The sequence below is a fragment of the Miniopterus natalensis genome, chromosome 22 (assembly GCF_054644295.1).
Source record: "Miniopterus natalensis isolate mMinNat1 chromosome 22, mMinNat1.hap1, whole genome shotgun sequence".
NCBI lineage: Eukaryota > Metazoa > Chordata > Mammalia > Chiroptera > Miniopteridae > Miniopterus > Miniopterus natalensis.
The window spans coordinates 12,605,306-12,619,588 of NC_142102.1; the positions used below are offsets into that span (position 1 = coordinate 12,605,306).

General features: G+C 51.9%; 1 protein-coding gene across 1 annotated transcript in view; it reads right to left on the minus strand.

Annotated features, from left to right (window-relative positions):
* The window catches only part of IQGAP1 (IQ motif containing GTPase activating protein 1), a 52,760-nt gene extending 39,945 nt beyond the window's left edge, over positions 1–12,815 (minus strand). Inside the window, exons 1-2 of the mRNA XM_087829129.1 lie at positions 12,706–12,815; positions 10,997–11,096 (exon numbers count right to left, since the gene is read on the minus strand). Coding sequence (XP_087685255.1) covers positions 10,997–11,096; positions 12,706–12,760 — 155 coding nt within the window. The 5' untranslated portion in view covers positions 12,761–12,815. The remainder of the gene's footprint in view (positions 1–10,996; positions 11,097–12,705) is intronic.
* Positions 12,816–14,283: the final 1,468 nt, after the last annotated feature.

A 14,283-nucleotide genomic window follows, 5' to 3' on the forward strand; every position in this document is an offset into this window, starting at 1 on the left:
TTCGGTGCTGAGAAGGGTTCCGGCCTCTCAGCTGCGCCCGCTGTGGGTGTGAAGGGCCCTCCACGGAGCTCTCGTCCCTGCTCTGGGCTATCGGGGCCCCTCTGAACGCTCGGCCTCCAGCCGAGGATAACCTCAGGTAGCCCCTGACCGGCACAGAGGACAGCGGAGCCTTCTCCCCATTTCTGTTACGAGTTAATACACATCTCAGATGGGCTTCATTTCCCTCTGTTTCCCCACTAAGGCTCCTTCTGTCTCTACCCTGTACTTAGTCCTTTTTTTTTTTTTTTTTTTTTAATCTTCACCCGAGGATATTTTTTCCTTTGCTTTTCAGAGAGAGTGGAAGGGGGAAGAAAAGAGAGGGGGGTGAGGGGGGATTGGTTGCCTCCTGCACAGGCCCCGACCAGGGCCCGGGATGGAGCCTGCAACCGAGGTACATGCCCTTGGCTGGAATCGAACCCAGGACCCTTCAGTCCAAGGGCCAATGCTCTAACCACTGAGCCAAACTGGCCAGGGCTAGACACCCCACTTTTGAAGCCCAACGTAGGACGTGACATTTGTCACTATTAGAGTCAAGGTATTCTGAAAGCAGAACTCGGGCAGTGTGTTAACCGTCCCTTGGGCAACATGTCAAGCTCAAGTGTGGTCGAGGCATCCCGTACGCATTGGTAAGTCCCGCTAAGAAAGCGGCCTGCGGAGCTAGCCCTCAAGCGCTTTCTTTGAATTAAAAACCTAGCAGCAGCTTTTTCTCCGGAGATAAAACTCACGCAACATAAATTCATCCTTTCTGGCCACTTGAAAGCACAAAATCCGGTGGCTTTTAGTATATTCACAGTGTTGTGCAACCACCATGGCCGTCTAATTCCAGAAAATCTTCGCTGCCCCCGAAAAGAAGCCCCAGCCCCGTTCGGCAGCCGAGCCCCCATCTGTCCCAATGCGGTTTCTTCAGTGGGCGACGAGTGGTAAGCATGTAGCCGTCTAGCCCACATGTACGCAACCTGCCTGCAACAGTATCACAAGGCCTCCTGAGCGCTGCGCATCACTGCGCCTCCGAGTCACCCGCCCGTGACCCCGTCCAAAGGGAAACGATGTTGCAATGACAGGGCCTTTGCAGCACGTCCTGGTTGACACCTCAGCTCACTTCTTTCCTCACTAGGTGACCACAGGCCATCCGCTCGATCACGTGCAATGCAACTTTGCCAGAGACGAGTTCACTGGGCTAGGATCCATGGTTATCTGCTTTTTAATAATGAGCACATTTGCACTCCACCACTTTTAAAAAAAAATAAAGAAATACATACTCCTGTTCTACACAATGTCTTTGAGATCCTGCAACAGTTCAGCAGGCGGCTGGGAAACAGGACTTAGGAGGCAGGCGTCTGTCACAGTGTATCCCAGCCTAGCTTCTGAATTAAGTATTAGGTCCATCCACTATCTATTTTTTCAAATGATTTAAAACATTTTTTCATTAAAAAAAAAAAAAAAAATTAAGCCGGGCCAGGTGTGGCTCAGCGGTTGAGCGTCGACCTAGGATCCAGGCGATCGGGGTTCGATTCCCGGTCAGGGCACAGGCCCGGGATGCGGGCTAGCTGATCAATGACTCTCTCCTCATTGATGTTTCTATCTCTTTCTCCCCCTCCTTTCCTCTCTCTGAAGTCAATAACGATATATTTAAAAAATAAATAAATAAAAAATAAACAAATAAAGACTAAACCTGCCTAAAAACATTTTTGTGCGAATTCTCAAGTTTTTAAAGGAAAAGCCCCAAAGTCAGGCCACTGTCAAGCAGCACCTTCCAAACTAGCACTGGTTACGACGCGCTGGCCAAACTAACGACCTAACAACGTATCTTCAAGGCAGAAAAACATATTGTTACGATACTGGTGCAAGTCGTAAGCAACCTTGGTTTCCTTTTGGCTGTTTTAAAGGTCATCTGAGAAGTGATTTGTATTAAAATGATCTAGACTGCGAGACTTGCCATTTAAATTTTATCTCGATTTCATTTTCTGTATTTTTTTTTTTTAAAAAACTTCTTCTTAGCTTTTTGTTTTTAACTTTTTTTTATTTTTTTATTGATTTGAGAGAGAGAGAGAGAAACATCGACGGGTTGCCTCCGCACACGCCCCGACCGGGGATGGAAACGGCAACCTAGGTACAGGCCCTGACAGGGGATCAAACCCGCAACCTCTTGGTGCCCAAGACGATGCTCCAACCAGCTGGGCCACACCGGCCCTGACCATTTCCTATCTCTAATGATCACTTTTTCCTTTCTTATTTTGAACGAATCGCGTCGTGAATTTTCACGTCATCTTTGCGCAGGGGCCGTGCCAATCCCTCCAATTCCAATTTTACGGATGCGCTGCCTTAAGCAAGCCCATTTTCTTCTCTCTTATTTTATTTTCCCTTTTCTAACGCTGCCCCATTCCCTCTTTTTATATTTCAGTGCCTTCCGCTTCCGTCTTTCGGAAAAATACTTTTAGTGACCTAGGTTGCCGATTCACGGTGACCAGCAGCGGGCCGGCACTTTGTACGTTGCGGATAAATACCTCTCACAATAATAGCATCTCCTCCTTCTACAGAGTCTCACAGCTTCTCGGAGAACCGGAGCTCTCCTGAGTCCCCCAAATCCGTCCTAACCGAAGCCAAGCCCAGGGCTGGCAGCTGCCTCCCCGGGGCTCCCTTCTGCTTCTGGTTATGATTTCCAGTGAGTCAACAGGAAGGCATTCTGAGTCAAGGAGAGAGAGGGGGCCTTCAGACAGGCCTTTCCTCCGCCCACACCGCCAGAAAATGCCGTTCTCCCCGAACCAGCCAAGGCAACTTCCAATCCAATTTGCCACTCCTGTCTGCATGAGGTCATTATTTAAAAAAAAAAACCCCACACACACACACCAAAAAAAAAAAAAAAAAAAACCCCAAAAAATCCACACAAGCAACTGGGAAGAAGGAAAGCCTTTCTAAACGGAATCAAAAGCAGACACCAGGTTGTGAAAATAAAACCCATCGGGAGCTCTCCGCCTCCCCAGGGTCGCTGGGGACAATGACACCACCTGTCCCACAGCCCCTGGCGGCACCCAGACCCGGGCTGCAATCCCGCAGAGCCCCATGGGCTTGGGATAAGAAATACTAACTCATTTCTCCCCCCCTTTAAAATAAAAACGCCTCTCACAGCAACGCTGTATGTCAATTTCTATGTCACGTGTAAATTTGTCATATGTAAATTTCTATGTCATATGTAAATTTCTGCATTGTACGTAAATCTCTGCATTGTATGTAAATTTCTGTGTTGTATGTCAATTTCTATGTTGTATGTCAATTTCTATGTCATGTGTAAATTTCTGCATTGTATGTCAATTCCTGCGTCACCCATTGCTTGCGCGCGGTTCCCGCGGCCGTCGCTGTGATTGCTGAGCCGCAGAAGTAAGAGGTCCTGCAGAGGACTTTGGAGCCCGGGCCAAGCCTGAAATGGGGATCAGCCGCTTCCCAGGTGGGATGGGCGCGCCAGGCACTCGGAGCTGAGCTTTGCTTTCTTTTCTGTTAAATGGAGATGAGACCGAGCACCTCCTGGGGCTTCGAGAACAGCTGGACAGTGCATATAAAGTGCTTAGCGCAGGGCCTAGCACAGAACAAGTGCTGAACAAATGGTACCGATGATAATGACGGAGGCGGGGGGGGGGGGGGGGGGGGAGTACTGACGCCGGGGCAAATGGCAGGATTGGGTTTGGGGATGTGGGGTTTCTTTTTTTTTCTTCTTCCTTATAGCTGTTGTAAAGGTGCTTGAAGTACTAAGGTTTCTAAAAATAAAATGCCTTACTGAAAATAAATTAATTTTTTTCAACATACGTTACAAGCAAAAAATTTTACAAACCAACATTCAAGCTCAAGCGAGTAAACTCTCTCTTTATAAAATAAACCATTCACCAGATCTCCCATTTATACGTTTACGATGCTCTGATGCATATGGTGACAAAGCAGTTGCAGAAGAAAAGTCCAGCAGTAGGGTCCTGATTTGGTCGGGGAGGTGGCGGGACCTCGGCAAAGGTGTCGCTTTACCCAGCTGGCTCAAAGGTAGTCTCTAGGCAACCAGGTCACAAACCAAATAAACAGTCCCTGTAACATGAATCACTTCCGCATGGTTGGCTTTGCCAACCAGCACTTTTTTACACACATGTTTCCTGTAAAAGGGTCCATTTAGCAGCCACAGGCGTCCGTCTAACACCGCATGGCTTAAAAATGTCCAAAACAGCTCCTGCTACCAACAGGTATCCCCAACCTGCTTAACTGGGGAGCAGGAGGAAATCTGCAGGACTCAGAGGCAGGCGGCTGTGCAAAGCCAGAAAATCAAGTTCCTGGGACCTGCCGACTTGGGCCCTCAAATAGATTTTTTAGTGTGTGCTGTATTTTCATTTACACAGTTGTTGCTCTGCTGTCTAAGAACAGAAGAAACAGATGCCAAGTTAGGTCAAATCAGCGTCCACTTGGCCTAATCAGACGTCCCCGGGCCTGACCGGTGGACAGTTCATAGGCTCACGCTGGCCGGTTAACTGTGGTTTCCTGTAGTCACGTCCCCTCCAAGCTTACTGGAAATAAGGGGAATTAGTAACCTATTAAATCCAATTTTCTTGGCTACTGCCTCCTTTTTCCACCACAATATGTGTCACACTATACATTTAATCTGTGATCAGGAGCTAAGAGTCCAAAATGACCATTGCAACGGGACAAAGCACCTGGCCTGACAGAGCCGAGGGCGCAAAATCAAGACGGGAGGAAATCACGCCCGTGGAGCAGAACATACGGGAGACAAATAAAGCAGAAAATTAAGGGGAAATATTTGTAGCAGACATGACAGGAGGTTGATGTTCACACTTTTTTTTTTTTTTTTAAATTGAGGTATAATTGACACATAACATTATATTAGCTTCAGAGATACAATATCATGATTAAGTATTTGCATATATTGTAAAATGATTGACACAGTAAGTCTAGTTAACACGCGTCCCTGTATGTGGTTAATAGGAAAAATTTTTTTCCTTGGCATGAGTAGGTAAAATCCACTATCTTAGCAGCTTTCAAATATGCAGCCCAGTTTTATTAACTGTAGGACATCCATATTATAAGAGCACTCACAAAAGTTAACACATCAGAAGAAAAAGAAAAAAAAAGTTAACACATCAGGACCCCAGAAGACACAACCCAAAACAAAACTAGTGAACAAATACGTGGGGAAACACTATATTTAACCTTTCCAGCAATCAAAGCAATATAACATTAAACTGGGATAAATAAATTATGAACATTATGTACCCACTGAAAAAGCAGTAATTAAGATGACACTACAGCAAATTTTAAAAATCTGAATTTGTGATTACGACAACCTAGAAATTATGTCAGACGGTGTTTCCCTTTTCTTAATTCCTCTTTTCTTTATGATAAAATTCATGATCATTGTAAAAACACAATTTAAATATACAGAAGGGCACTAAATGAAAAGGGACAGTCCTGCCCTGGCCGGTGTGCTCAGTGGTTAGCGCGTGGGCCCCACCACCGAAGGGTCTCGGGTTCGGTTCCTGGTCAAGGGCATGTACCTGGGTTGCAGGTTTGCTCCCAGCCCCTGGTCGGGGCAACCGGTCTATGTGTCTCTGTCACATCGATATTTCTCTCTCTCTCTCTACCCCCTGCCCCTGTCTCCCTTCCACTCTCTCTGAAAAGCAATGAAAAAATATATATATCCTCAGGTGAGGGTTAACAGGAAAAAAAAGTCCTTTCACACCATCCACCCCCTAGAGGTAGCCTCTGTTTCTGGTGTTTCCTTGTTAAGACAAAAGCTTAAGTCTGAAGTAAAAAAAAAAAAACCGACTAGGATACCAACATTTAGCCCCTTGAAAGGGCCCAGAAAATTCCCCAGAAAAGCTCATTAATACCCTGTCATCTTTATAGTACGTGGACTTTGCCCTGAAGGACCAGGGTAACGAACACCTTTCCTGGATGCCCCCTGTATTTCAGACCCTGAGCCAGGCACTTGACTCTCAAGGCAGATCCACCCTGCACGGGACAAACTTAGCCCCTCTGAGGTTAGAGCAAGTTGCAAAACCAGGCCCAGGCCTCGCACCTGCCAAAACCGAAAGTCTTCCCTCGCTTCGCGTTGCACATCCTTGAGGTCAAGGCTTTCAAAGACGTTTTAATCAGGCTTTTTTCAAGTTCCGTTTTACTTGGTTATCGGTGTTACGCGATTACAGCGATGATAGCTACTAACTAGCTGACTGCCTAGTATTTACCAGATTACCATTCGCTTTTCTTGGCTAACTGTCTCAGCAGCATGGTCGGGTAAAAAGAGCTTGGTGGCCACACTAGGGATGGAGCCCCTCCCGTGTATAACATTGTTACTGTGTGTTCCTCCCATTTATAACATTGTTACTGTGCGTTCCTCCCATGTATAACATTGTTACTGTGCGTTCCTCCCATGTATATAACATTGTAACTGTTCGCTCCTCCCATGTATAACATTGTTACTGTGCGTTCCTCCCATTTATAACATTGTAACTGTGCGCAAAGAGCTCTCGGTTTGAATCACTTTGTAACAAAGACACTTTTCGATGTGATCCACGTCTTAGCTGCACTGAGTCTCAGAAGAGACCAGAGGTTTTCATTTCTGTCACCATTTTAAGAGTTAAGAATAAATCCCACCCCGTACTTCCTCCCTTGGTAATTGTGAATACATGACTGCGTCCAGCTGGCTGTCCCAACGTGCCGCTAAGTAGCCACGTGCTCTGTAAGCCCCTTAACCACACCGGGTCTCCCGAGGCGATTGAACTAGTTTTCTCATCTGTAAAAGGAGAGCTTGAGTCACCTCCTAAAAATGACCACCCCCACCTTTAAGCGAAATCCCTCCAGTGGAAAATTCTAGAAGCTGGTGGGCAAGCTGTTCTTCCCAGGCACCTCGCCTGTCCATTTTACTTTCTCGCCTCCTTGATGGCTCTGACTTCTGTTTGCAGGATCGCAGCGGGCCAGCCCGGGTCTATCCAGATGTTACTGGAATCCTGATCCCACTTAGGGGAGAGGAGATCTGAAGAGCCCATCCCAGAAAACGCTCGACGCCAGCAACAAAGACACATGCACAAAAGAGAATCTGTTCTCAGGGCCTGATCTCTTTCCAAGATGCTTTTTCAACTCCCCTAAATTACAGAAGGTAAAGTGCCTCTATTTAGTGCTAAGCTTTTGTTAACGCCCTGGAGTTTCTGACAGTCTCTAGCCAGCCACAGCCCTTACTTTCCTTCTATAAGGGGGTGACCGCCCAGTCCTTTGAGCTGCGATCGGGAGACAGAGCGGGACAGGCCAGCAAGCTTCCTAAATCTACCCGGGAGAGCTTGGGGCTGGGATTAACCTTCTCCCGGTGACCTTGAACCTCGCTGAATTCAACCCCGTTTCCAGCACCACTCCTGCAGACTCTGTACCTTCACACCTCCCTTTCTTCCACCTGATCTATTCTGTCACCTGATCTATTTCCTGATCGATCTTCTTCCTGGGCTGAGACCTCACATATTGAAACCTCACCTCCCTCACTTGAGTGCAAATGCTAATCATCTCTAGGGCTCCTTAGCCAAAACACACGTAAAGCCCAATTAGAACAGGCAAAAGAATAAAAAATAAGCCCACATTTAATCGTACACACGTAATGTAAGTTGCCCGCCCCTTTATAAAGCCCTTTTTGCCCTTTGTGGAAAGCCCTGTATCCTTAGATGATATTCCATTAGAACAGTCACCTAAGTCCCACGTTGGAGCTACTCCCCAGGCAGCCGAGAAAAGCAGAAACTCTGTATTTGCTATTTCCCAACCAGTCCCAGTGCACACTTTTAGGGGATCACTCCTAGATTTTCCCAGTTACTTCCTGGGGGAGCACAAACCCACCCCCACGTCTCCACGCGCACTCCCGCTTGCACGCAGTCTCCACCCAGTGCTCACTCCCCGCGCTCTCCTCTCTCCCCACCTAGGGCTCTGTTACAGGTACAGGGGAAACAGAGTGCCCGGGGAGACACAATGGGGCCACTGTGCTTCGAGGTGGAGCCTGTGGTGGGAGGAGTAGCGGTCTTATAAATAGAACCAAAGAGGGGAACCTTTTCTCCCTTGGATCTCTCTGATCTTTCTTCCTGGAACCGGTTCCTTGGAACCGGTGTAAATTCCAGACCTTGGGGCTCTTCCAACTTGGGAGGGAGGGGTGGAGGTTCCAAAGGAAACAGGATGGGGCCAATCCGAAAAGGGCAAACGGGGCTCCTGCGAGAGGGGAAAGGGGAGCCCCAGCAGCACCCAAGGTACAGCCCAGCTCCCCAGGTTAAGAGGAACAACCGGAGCTGAAGCCCCGAGCGCACAAGGAAGAGCACGTGACCGGCCTGCGGTGCACCTCAAACACTTTTTTTTGGGGGTGGCGGCAGCTACAGTAGGTGGCGGGGAGGGATCCAGTCCTCTTTGCTCAGCATGACACTCCCGGGCTTCTTTTCTAACCCTGACTAGTTGTCAAATCTCAACAGGTGCTTCCAAAGTTGATTTCCTAATCAAATCTTTAAACAAACAAAAAAATCCCCGCGTCCAGATTTTATACGATCGCCTCCATAAAATAAACCGAGCGCGTCTCCCACAACGCCGGGCCAGCAGGGCAAATAATGCCCCTATTATGTTTTCTCTTATAACCAAAGCACAATAAATAAAGACTACCACAAATGTCTAAGTACACAAAAACACTCAACTGCAAAACACCCCAGGGTGGCCCCCTGGGTGGATTTTAAAGCAAATGGGCTACCCTCCTACACTGGGAAAGACACCCGACATGTGAAATGCCTTCCGAGGGCGGCAACTGATGAAGGAAATGTGATCATAAAAGCATCATTCTGTTCGGGCTATAATATCCCAGCGTAAGGCAGACTTTCTAAAAATGTTTTAAATCCTGTAGCTCAACTAGGGGGGACCATCAGGACCACGTGAAGCACAACATACAGGGGAGTGGACCTCCCAGCCCAGGTCTACTGAACGTCTGTGGTAAGGCCTGATATCTGTATTTTTATTTATTTTTGGGGGGGAGAGTTTCCTAGGTGATTCTAATGCACATGCCTAGTTAAGAACCACTTTATAAAATGATGATGGCTCCTCTCCAATCAAGAAAACTCCAGCCTCAGTTTCTTCACTGAAATGAGATGGGGTGACCTCGATTAGTGGTGGTGAGGGGGTGTCAGCCAAGCCACCCTCTGGAACAAGGACATTTTACTGTAGAAAAACCCAATGTTAAAACAAAAGCAGAGCCCTGGCCCGGTAAGTCAGCGGGTTAGAGCGCCGTCCCAATAACGCCGAGGTTGCGGGTTCGATCCAATGACGCATCAGTAAGTGGAGTGACAAATCGACATGTGTGTGTGTCTTTCTCTCCCTTCCTTCCTCCCTGCCCTCCTCTCTCTCTAGAATTCAATAAATTAAAAAAAAAAAAAAAAAAAAAGCAGAACTGCTGGATGCGGGAAGGAAGGCTAGCTGAGCCTCTTCCTGCTCATCCCCAGGTCATCTCAACGGTCACCAAGTTTTCACAGAGCACCACTGAGTCTCTCAGGCCGGCCACGGGTGAAATTCTTGGACCTTCCAAAACTAGATCTAGTCTGTAACCAGAGGAGCCGAGGATTTCGTGTTCTCAGTCCGGGGGTCCTTACAAACTCTGGGGGAGCACCGACCCCTTTTCTAATAACATATTCACCTGCTGTGTAACCTCCCCTTTAGAAAAACAACTCTCCCTGCCTAAATCGTCGCTGATCCCACCCCACCCTCTCCCCAGTCTCCTGGAAGGGCTTCAAGAGGACACACCAAATGCATGTTGGTGGCAGCCCCGGGGACGGGAGGAAGGGCAATGGGACCAGGGAGGGGCTCAGAGGGGGCTCCACTGTGTCTTTTCGGGAGAAAAGAGAGGGGAAGCTCTGAAGGGCTAACATTTGTTCCTTCTGAAACACATGGGTATCTGCCGTATTGTCCTTGGACTTCCCTGTAGCATTGTAATCTTTTCAGAATTTAAAAAAAACCAAAAAACTTGTTTATTAGTAACATTGAAAACATCCATGATTTTCACTAGACTTTTATGGATCCCAAATACCTTTCATTCCCCCTCACTGGCCTCTTCCACCAAAGCTCACTTAGAGGACACCTGATCTGTAATTACATCTCCCTGCCCCGGGGCATCAGCGCCGGAACAAAAGAAATGAGCAGCGGATAGCAAATCCACGCTCCAGGGATATGACCACAAGGTCTGGGAGCATCAGAAAAGGGAAAAGAGCGGCTGTACACTCAGTCCACAAAGAAGCCAGCGGATGCCCCTGGGGACCTGTCTGCCAAATAGATGGACGCACCTACGCTCATAGAGGCGCCAAGGAGGGAACGAACCCAATTCATATACAAATCAAAACCAGCGAAGAACTAGTGAAAGATTAAAGCCAAGAACTTCAAACCCTAGAAATGCTATTTCTGCCTGGCCAGCGCGGCTCAGCGGTTGAGCACCCCCCTGTGAACCAGGAGGTCGGGGTTCGATTCCCCGGCAGGGCCCAGGCCCAGGGTGCAGGCTCCTCGATCCCCAGCAGGGGGCGAGCAGGAGGCAGCCGATCCACGACTCTCCTCATTGATGTTTCTCTCTCTCTCCCTTCCTCTCTCTGAAATCAATAAAGATATATTTTTTAAAAATAAACAAAGCTGTTTTTCCCCCATAGCTGGTAGCGCCCCAAACACCCACCACAGGCAAAAAACAGAGCAACACAAATCGGGACATTTTTCAGTCCACAGAAAGGCCCGCCTGTCTCCTGAATGAACTACCACCAAGGCTGCCCCCGTAAGTAGGTGCCCTACCGAGGCTTACTCCTTCCCACCAACAGCCCCCCTCAGGCTCGTCTGGGGCGTGCTCCAAGGGATCTTTACCTGTATCCCCACGGTATCAGCTCCCCTCTCCCAATCTCCGCGCCCCCCCGACCCAACCCGGCCGGCCCATCTGTACCTCTTGGCTTCTTCCAAATGACAAAGGTACTCGTAAGCCACGTTCTGACGCCTCCTTTCGTCCATCTCCTCTGCAGTGAGCCTCTCATTGTCCAGGACGGCTGAAACCGAGGAATGGGAAGGGAGAACCGGTCACCTTTCTGGGCGATCAAAGAAGGCCCCCTCGTCGGGTCCCTGCCTGTCGCTCAGCCGGGGCCAGAGGTGCTAGAATGACTTTCCTTAAAGCAGGAACTATGGGGTTTCAACGATACCCACCTTACACTTTTTTTTTAAATATGAACATGGGCTATATTTTAGCATAACTTGAAAAAAAAATAATGTAGCACGTTGGGCCAGTTTTGCTCTTGTCCATCCGCCAGACTCTTGTGGCTGCCCCTCTGTTATGAATAACCAAAGCCAGCGGCAGTCCAGTCATTGAGAACAAAGTGGCAGGAACTGTGCTACGCACTTGACCGGCCACCTGTCATTCAAGCCCTGTGGCCGTCAGTGACATGGGATTATTGCTCCCATTTTACAGATGGGGAAAACTGAGGCAGGGCGATCTCAGTCTCACAGCTAATACGTGGTGGGGGCCCAGATTCAAACCTCAGCAGGACTGTCCCAAAAGCCTTGACCTCCAGCATGGGCACCCGGGGTGTGGGATAAATGCCGAGCTCCTTGGGACGGCATTCAAGGCCTTTCCCAGCGTGGCCCCAAGGGCTTCTGGGAGCCCTTCCTCCCACCGCGGTGCCTTCCTATGCGCCCAGCACCTGGGTCCACGCTTCCCCTCTTCCAGCCGCATCCCGGGCCCCACCCTGTCCCCCCCCATCGTCAAACCCGACAGACAGCCAGCTTCCAGGCGGGGCTGGGATGTCACGCAGCCTGCAGGCCCCCTCCCTGCCCCACGCCGCTCCGCACCCACGCTACTCTGGAGGCCGAGTTTTTTCCACGCCTCTTTTTTTTTTTTTTTATCTCCATTAGACCTTACGATCAGCGGGCGGTGCACCTGCCTGTCTGTCTGTCTGTCCGATTAAAACGTCCTTGGCGGGCAGGGCCTGAACTTAACTCCCCTTTGATTTTTCACAAGCGGGGACACGACACGTCGCACACAACTGTGGATGCGTGAAATTCCCCTCAACACTGCACACGGCTCCCCGGGGCAGAAAATAAAGTCGAAACCCCCGGGGCTCCGAAGGGAGGGCTCAGCGTCCCGCCTGCCCCGCGACGGCGACAGAAAACGAGGAAGTCGGGGGGTTCTCTGCGCGATTTTTCTGCCCCTTTGAAATCCTGGGAGGGACCCGAGCCCGAGGGAGCCCCGGTGACTCGCCCAGGGCCGCGCCTCTCGGCTCGCCCGCGGCCGGGCAGGTCCGGGCGCGGGGTCCCCCCGGCGGGCAGCGGCGCCCCAGGAAGCGCGAGCGGAGCCCCGGCCCCGGACACGCCCTGCGCGGTCCTCCTGCCACCTCACCCCGGGCCGGGGCCTCCGTCGCGGCCTCCGGCCGCCGGCCAGAGCGTGGGGACCCCCGGGCGCCCCCCGCCGCCCCCCAGACCCCGGGACGCGGGCCGGGAGCCCCGCCGCCCGCCGCCCCCCCCGCCCCCCGCCCCGGCTCTTCCGGGTCCCAGAGGCCCGCAGCCGCCCTGCCCCACCCGCCTGGCCGGGTCCCCGGGGAAACGGCGCCCGGAGGCCGAGGGCCCGGCCCCCCAAACCCCCGCGCCGCGGAGCCCCGCACTCACAGCCATAGTGCGGCCGGGACACGCCCAGCCCGTCAACCTCGTCCGCGGCGGACATGGCGGCCGAGCCCAGGTCTCTGCAGAGGAAGCGGTGAGACCTCGGAGGCGCGGGCGGGCGGCTGCAGCTCTGCTCTGGGCGCGGGCGACCCTGGTTCCCAGGCCCCGCCCCGGCCCCGCCCCGCGGCCCCACCCTGCCGAGCGGACACCGGGGGGCTGGCGCTCCGCCCATAGCCCCGCCCCTAGACTGGCCCCGGCCCGAAGCCCCGCCCCCTCTGGCCCCGCCCCCGGCCCCACCCTGCAGAGCAGATATGAGCTGGCGGGAGGAGTTCCGCCCATAGCCCCGCCCCTCTCCTTTGGCTCCGCCCACAAACCCCGCCCCTCCGGCCCCACCCTGCAGAGCCTTTGCGAGGGGGGGAAGGCGCTCCGCCTATAGCCCCGCCCCTATCGGCTGGCCCCGCCCCTCCAGCCCCGCCGCGGCCCCACCCTGCAGAGCAGACACCAGCGGGCGGAAGGAGGCGGAGCCTGAGGGAGGCTGCCCCGCCTATAGCTCCGCCCATCGCCCCGCCTCTCCGGCCCCACCCTGCCGCGCCAACATCAGTCGGGGAGGAGGCGGGGCCGGAGCTGCTCGGCCCCGCCCACGGCCCCGCCCCCAGGAGCGGGCGAGAGACGGGAGGGAGCGGGCGGAGCCCGCCGGGGTGGCCGAGGCTTCCCGCTCCCGCCGCCCGCCCGCCCGCAGCCCGCACGGAGAGGCTGCGCCGTCGGTGGCTGGGAATAAACGACGCGGGCGTCCCTGCGCTCCTCCCGCCTGCGGGGCTGAGCTCCGCCCCAAAGTCCCCGGCGAGGGCGCCCTTTGGGGCGGCCGCACCCGGCGCGGGCGGGACAGACTGGCCGCCCGGCCTCGGGTCCCTGCAGTGGCCGGATTTGAACGGCTCGACCCTCCTCCTGCTTGGGACACGTGGACGTCCGAGCGGGAGCGGCAGAGCTCTGTCTGTCCATGCTTCCTTCCCCGAGATGCCCTGCCGCTGAGCTCTCCGAGTTCCTTTAAGGGGGGCTCTCTGCCCCTTTTGGGGGGGCTCCTCCCCTTGCACCGTGTGCGCGGCCCTTAAAATAATTGCTGTTGGGTGGAATTCTATCCTCAGGGCTCTTTTTTCCCCTTTTTCCACTCTTGGCTTTTAAGATGCATACTTTTTTTTTTTTTTTTTAATTTTAATTCTAAAGACCTTGGTAATGTGTGCTATCCAATAAATAAATAAATGTATGTTCTCTCTAATGATAAAGGTTGCGGAGCTAAGGGGCCCTGGCACGCTTTCTTATTCCCAGGACTGCAGAATTCTAACGTATGTAAATCAACGTCCCTTGAGGTTCGGGTCTCTCACGCAGCTTTATCTCTTGGTCACAGATCAAGTCATTCTTCATAACTGCAATGACCGAATGGACGGAGGTTTTACCAGATTACGTGCTTTGTATTTATTTCCTTAACTAAGCCTCCTAATAAGCCTACCCAATGAAGAATTACTATCATCTCCGGTGTACAGAGGAGACAATGGATAACTAAGTACTTCGGCTGAAGCCACAGAGCAA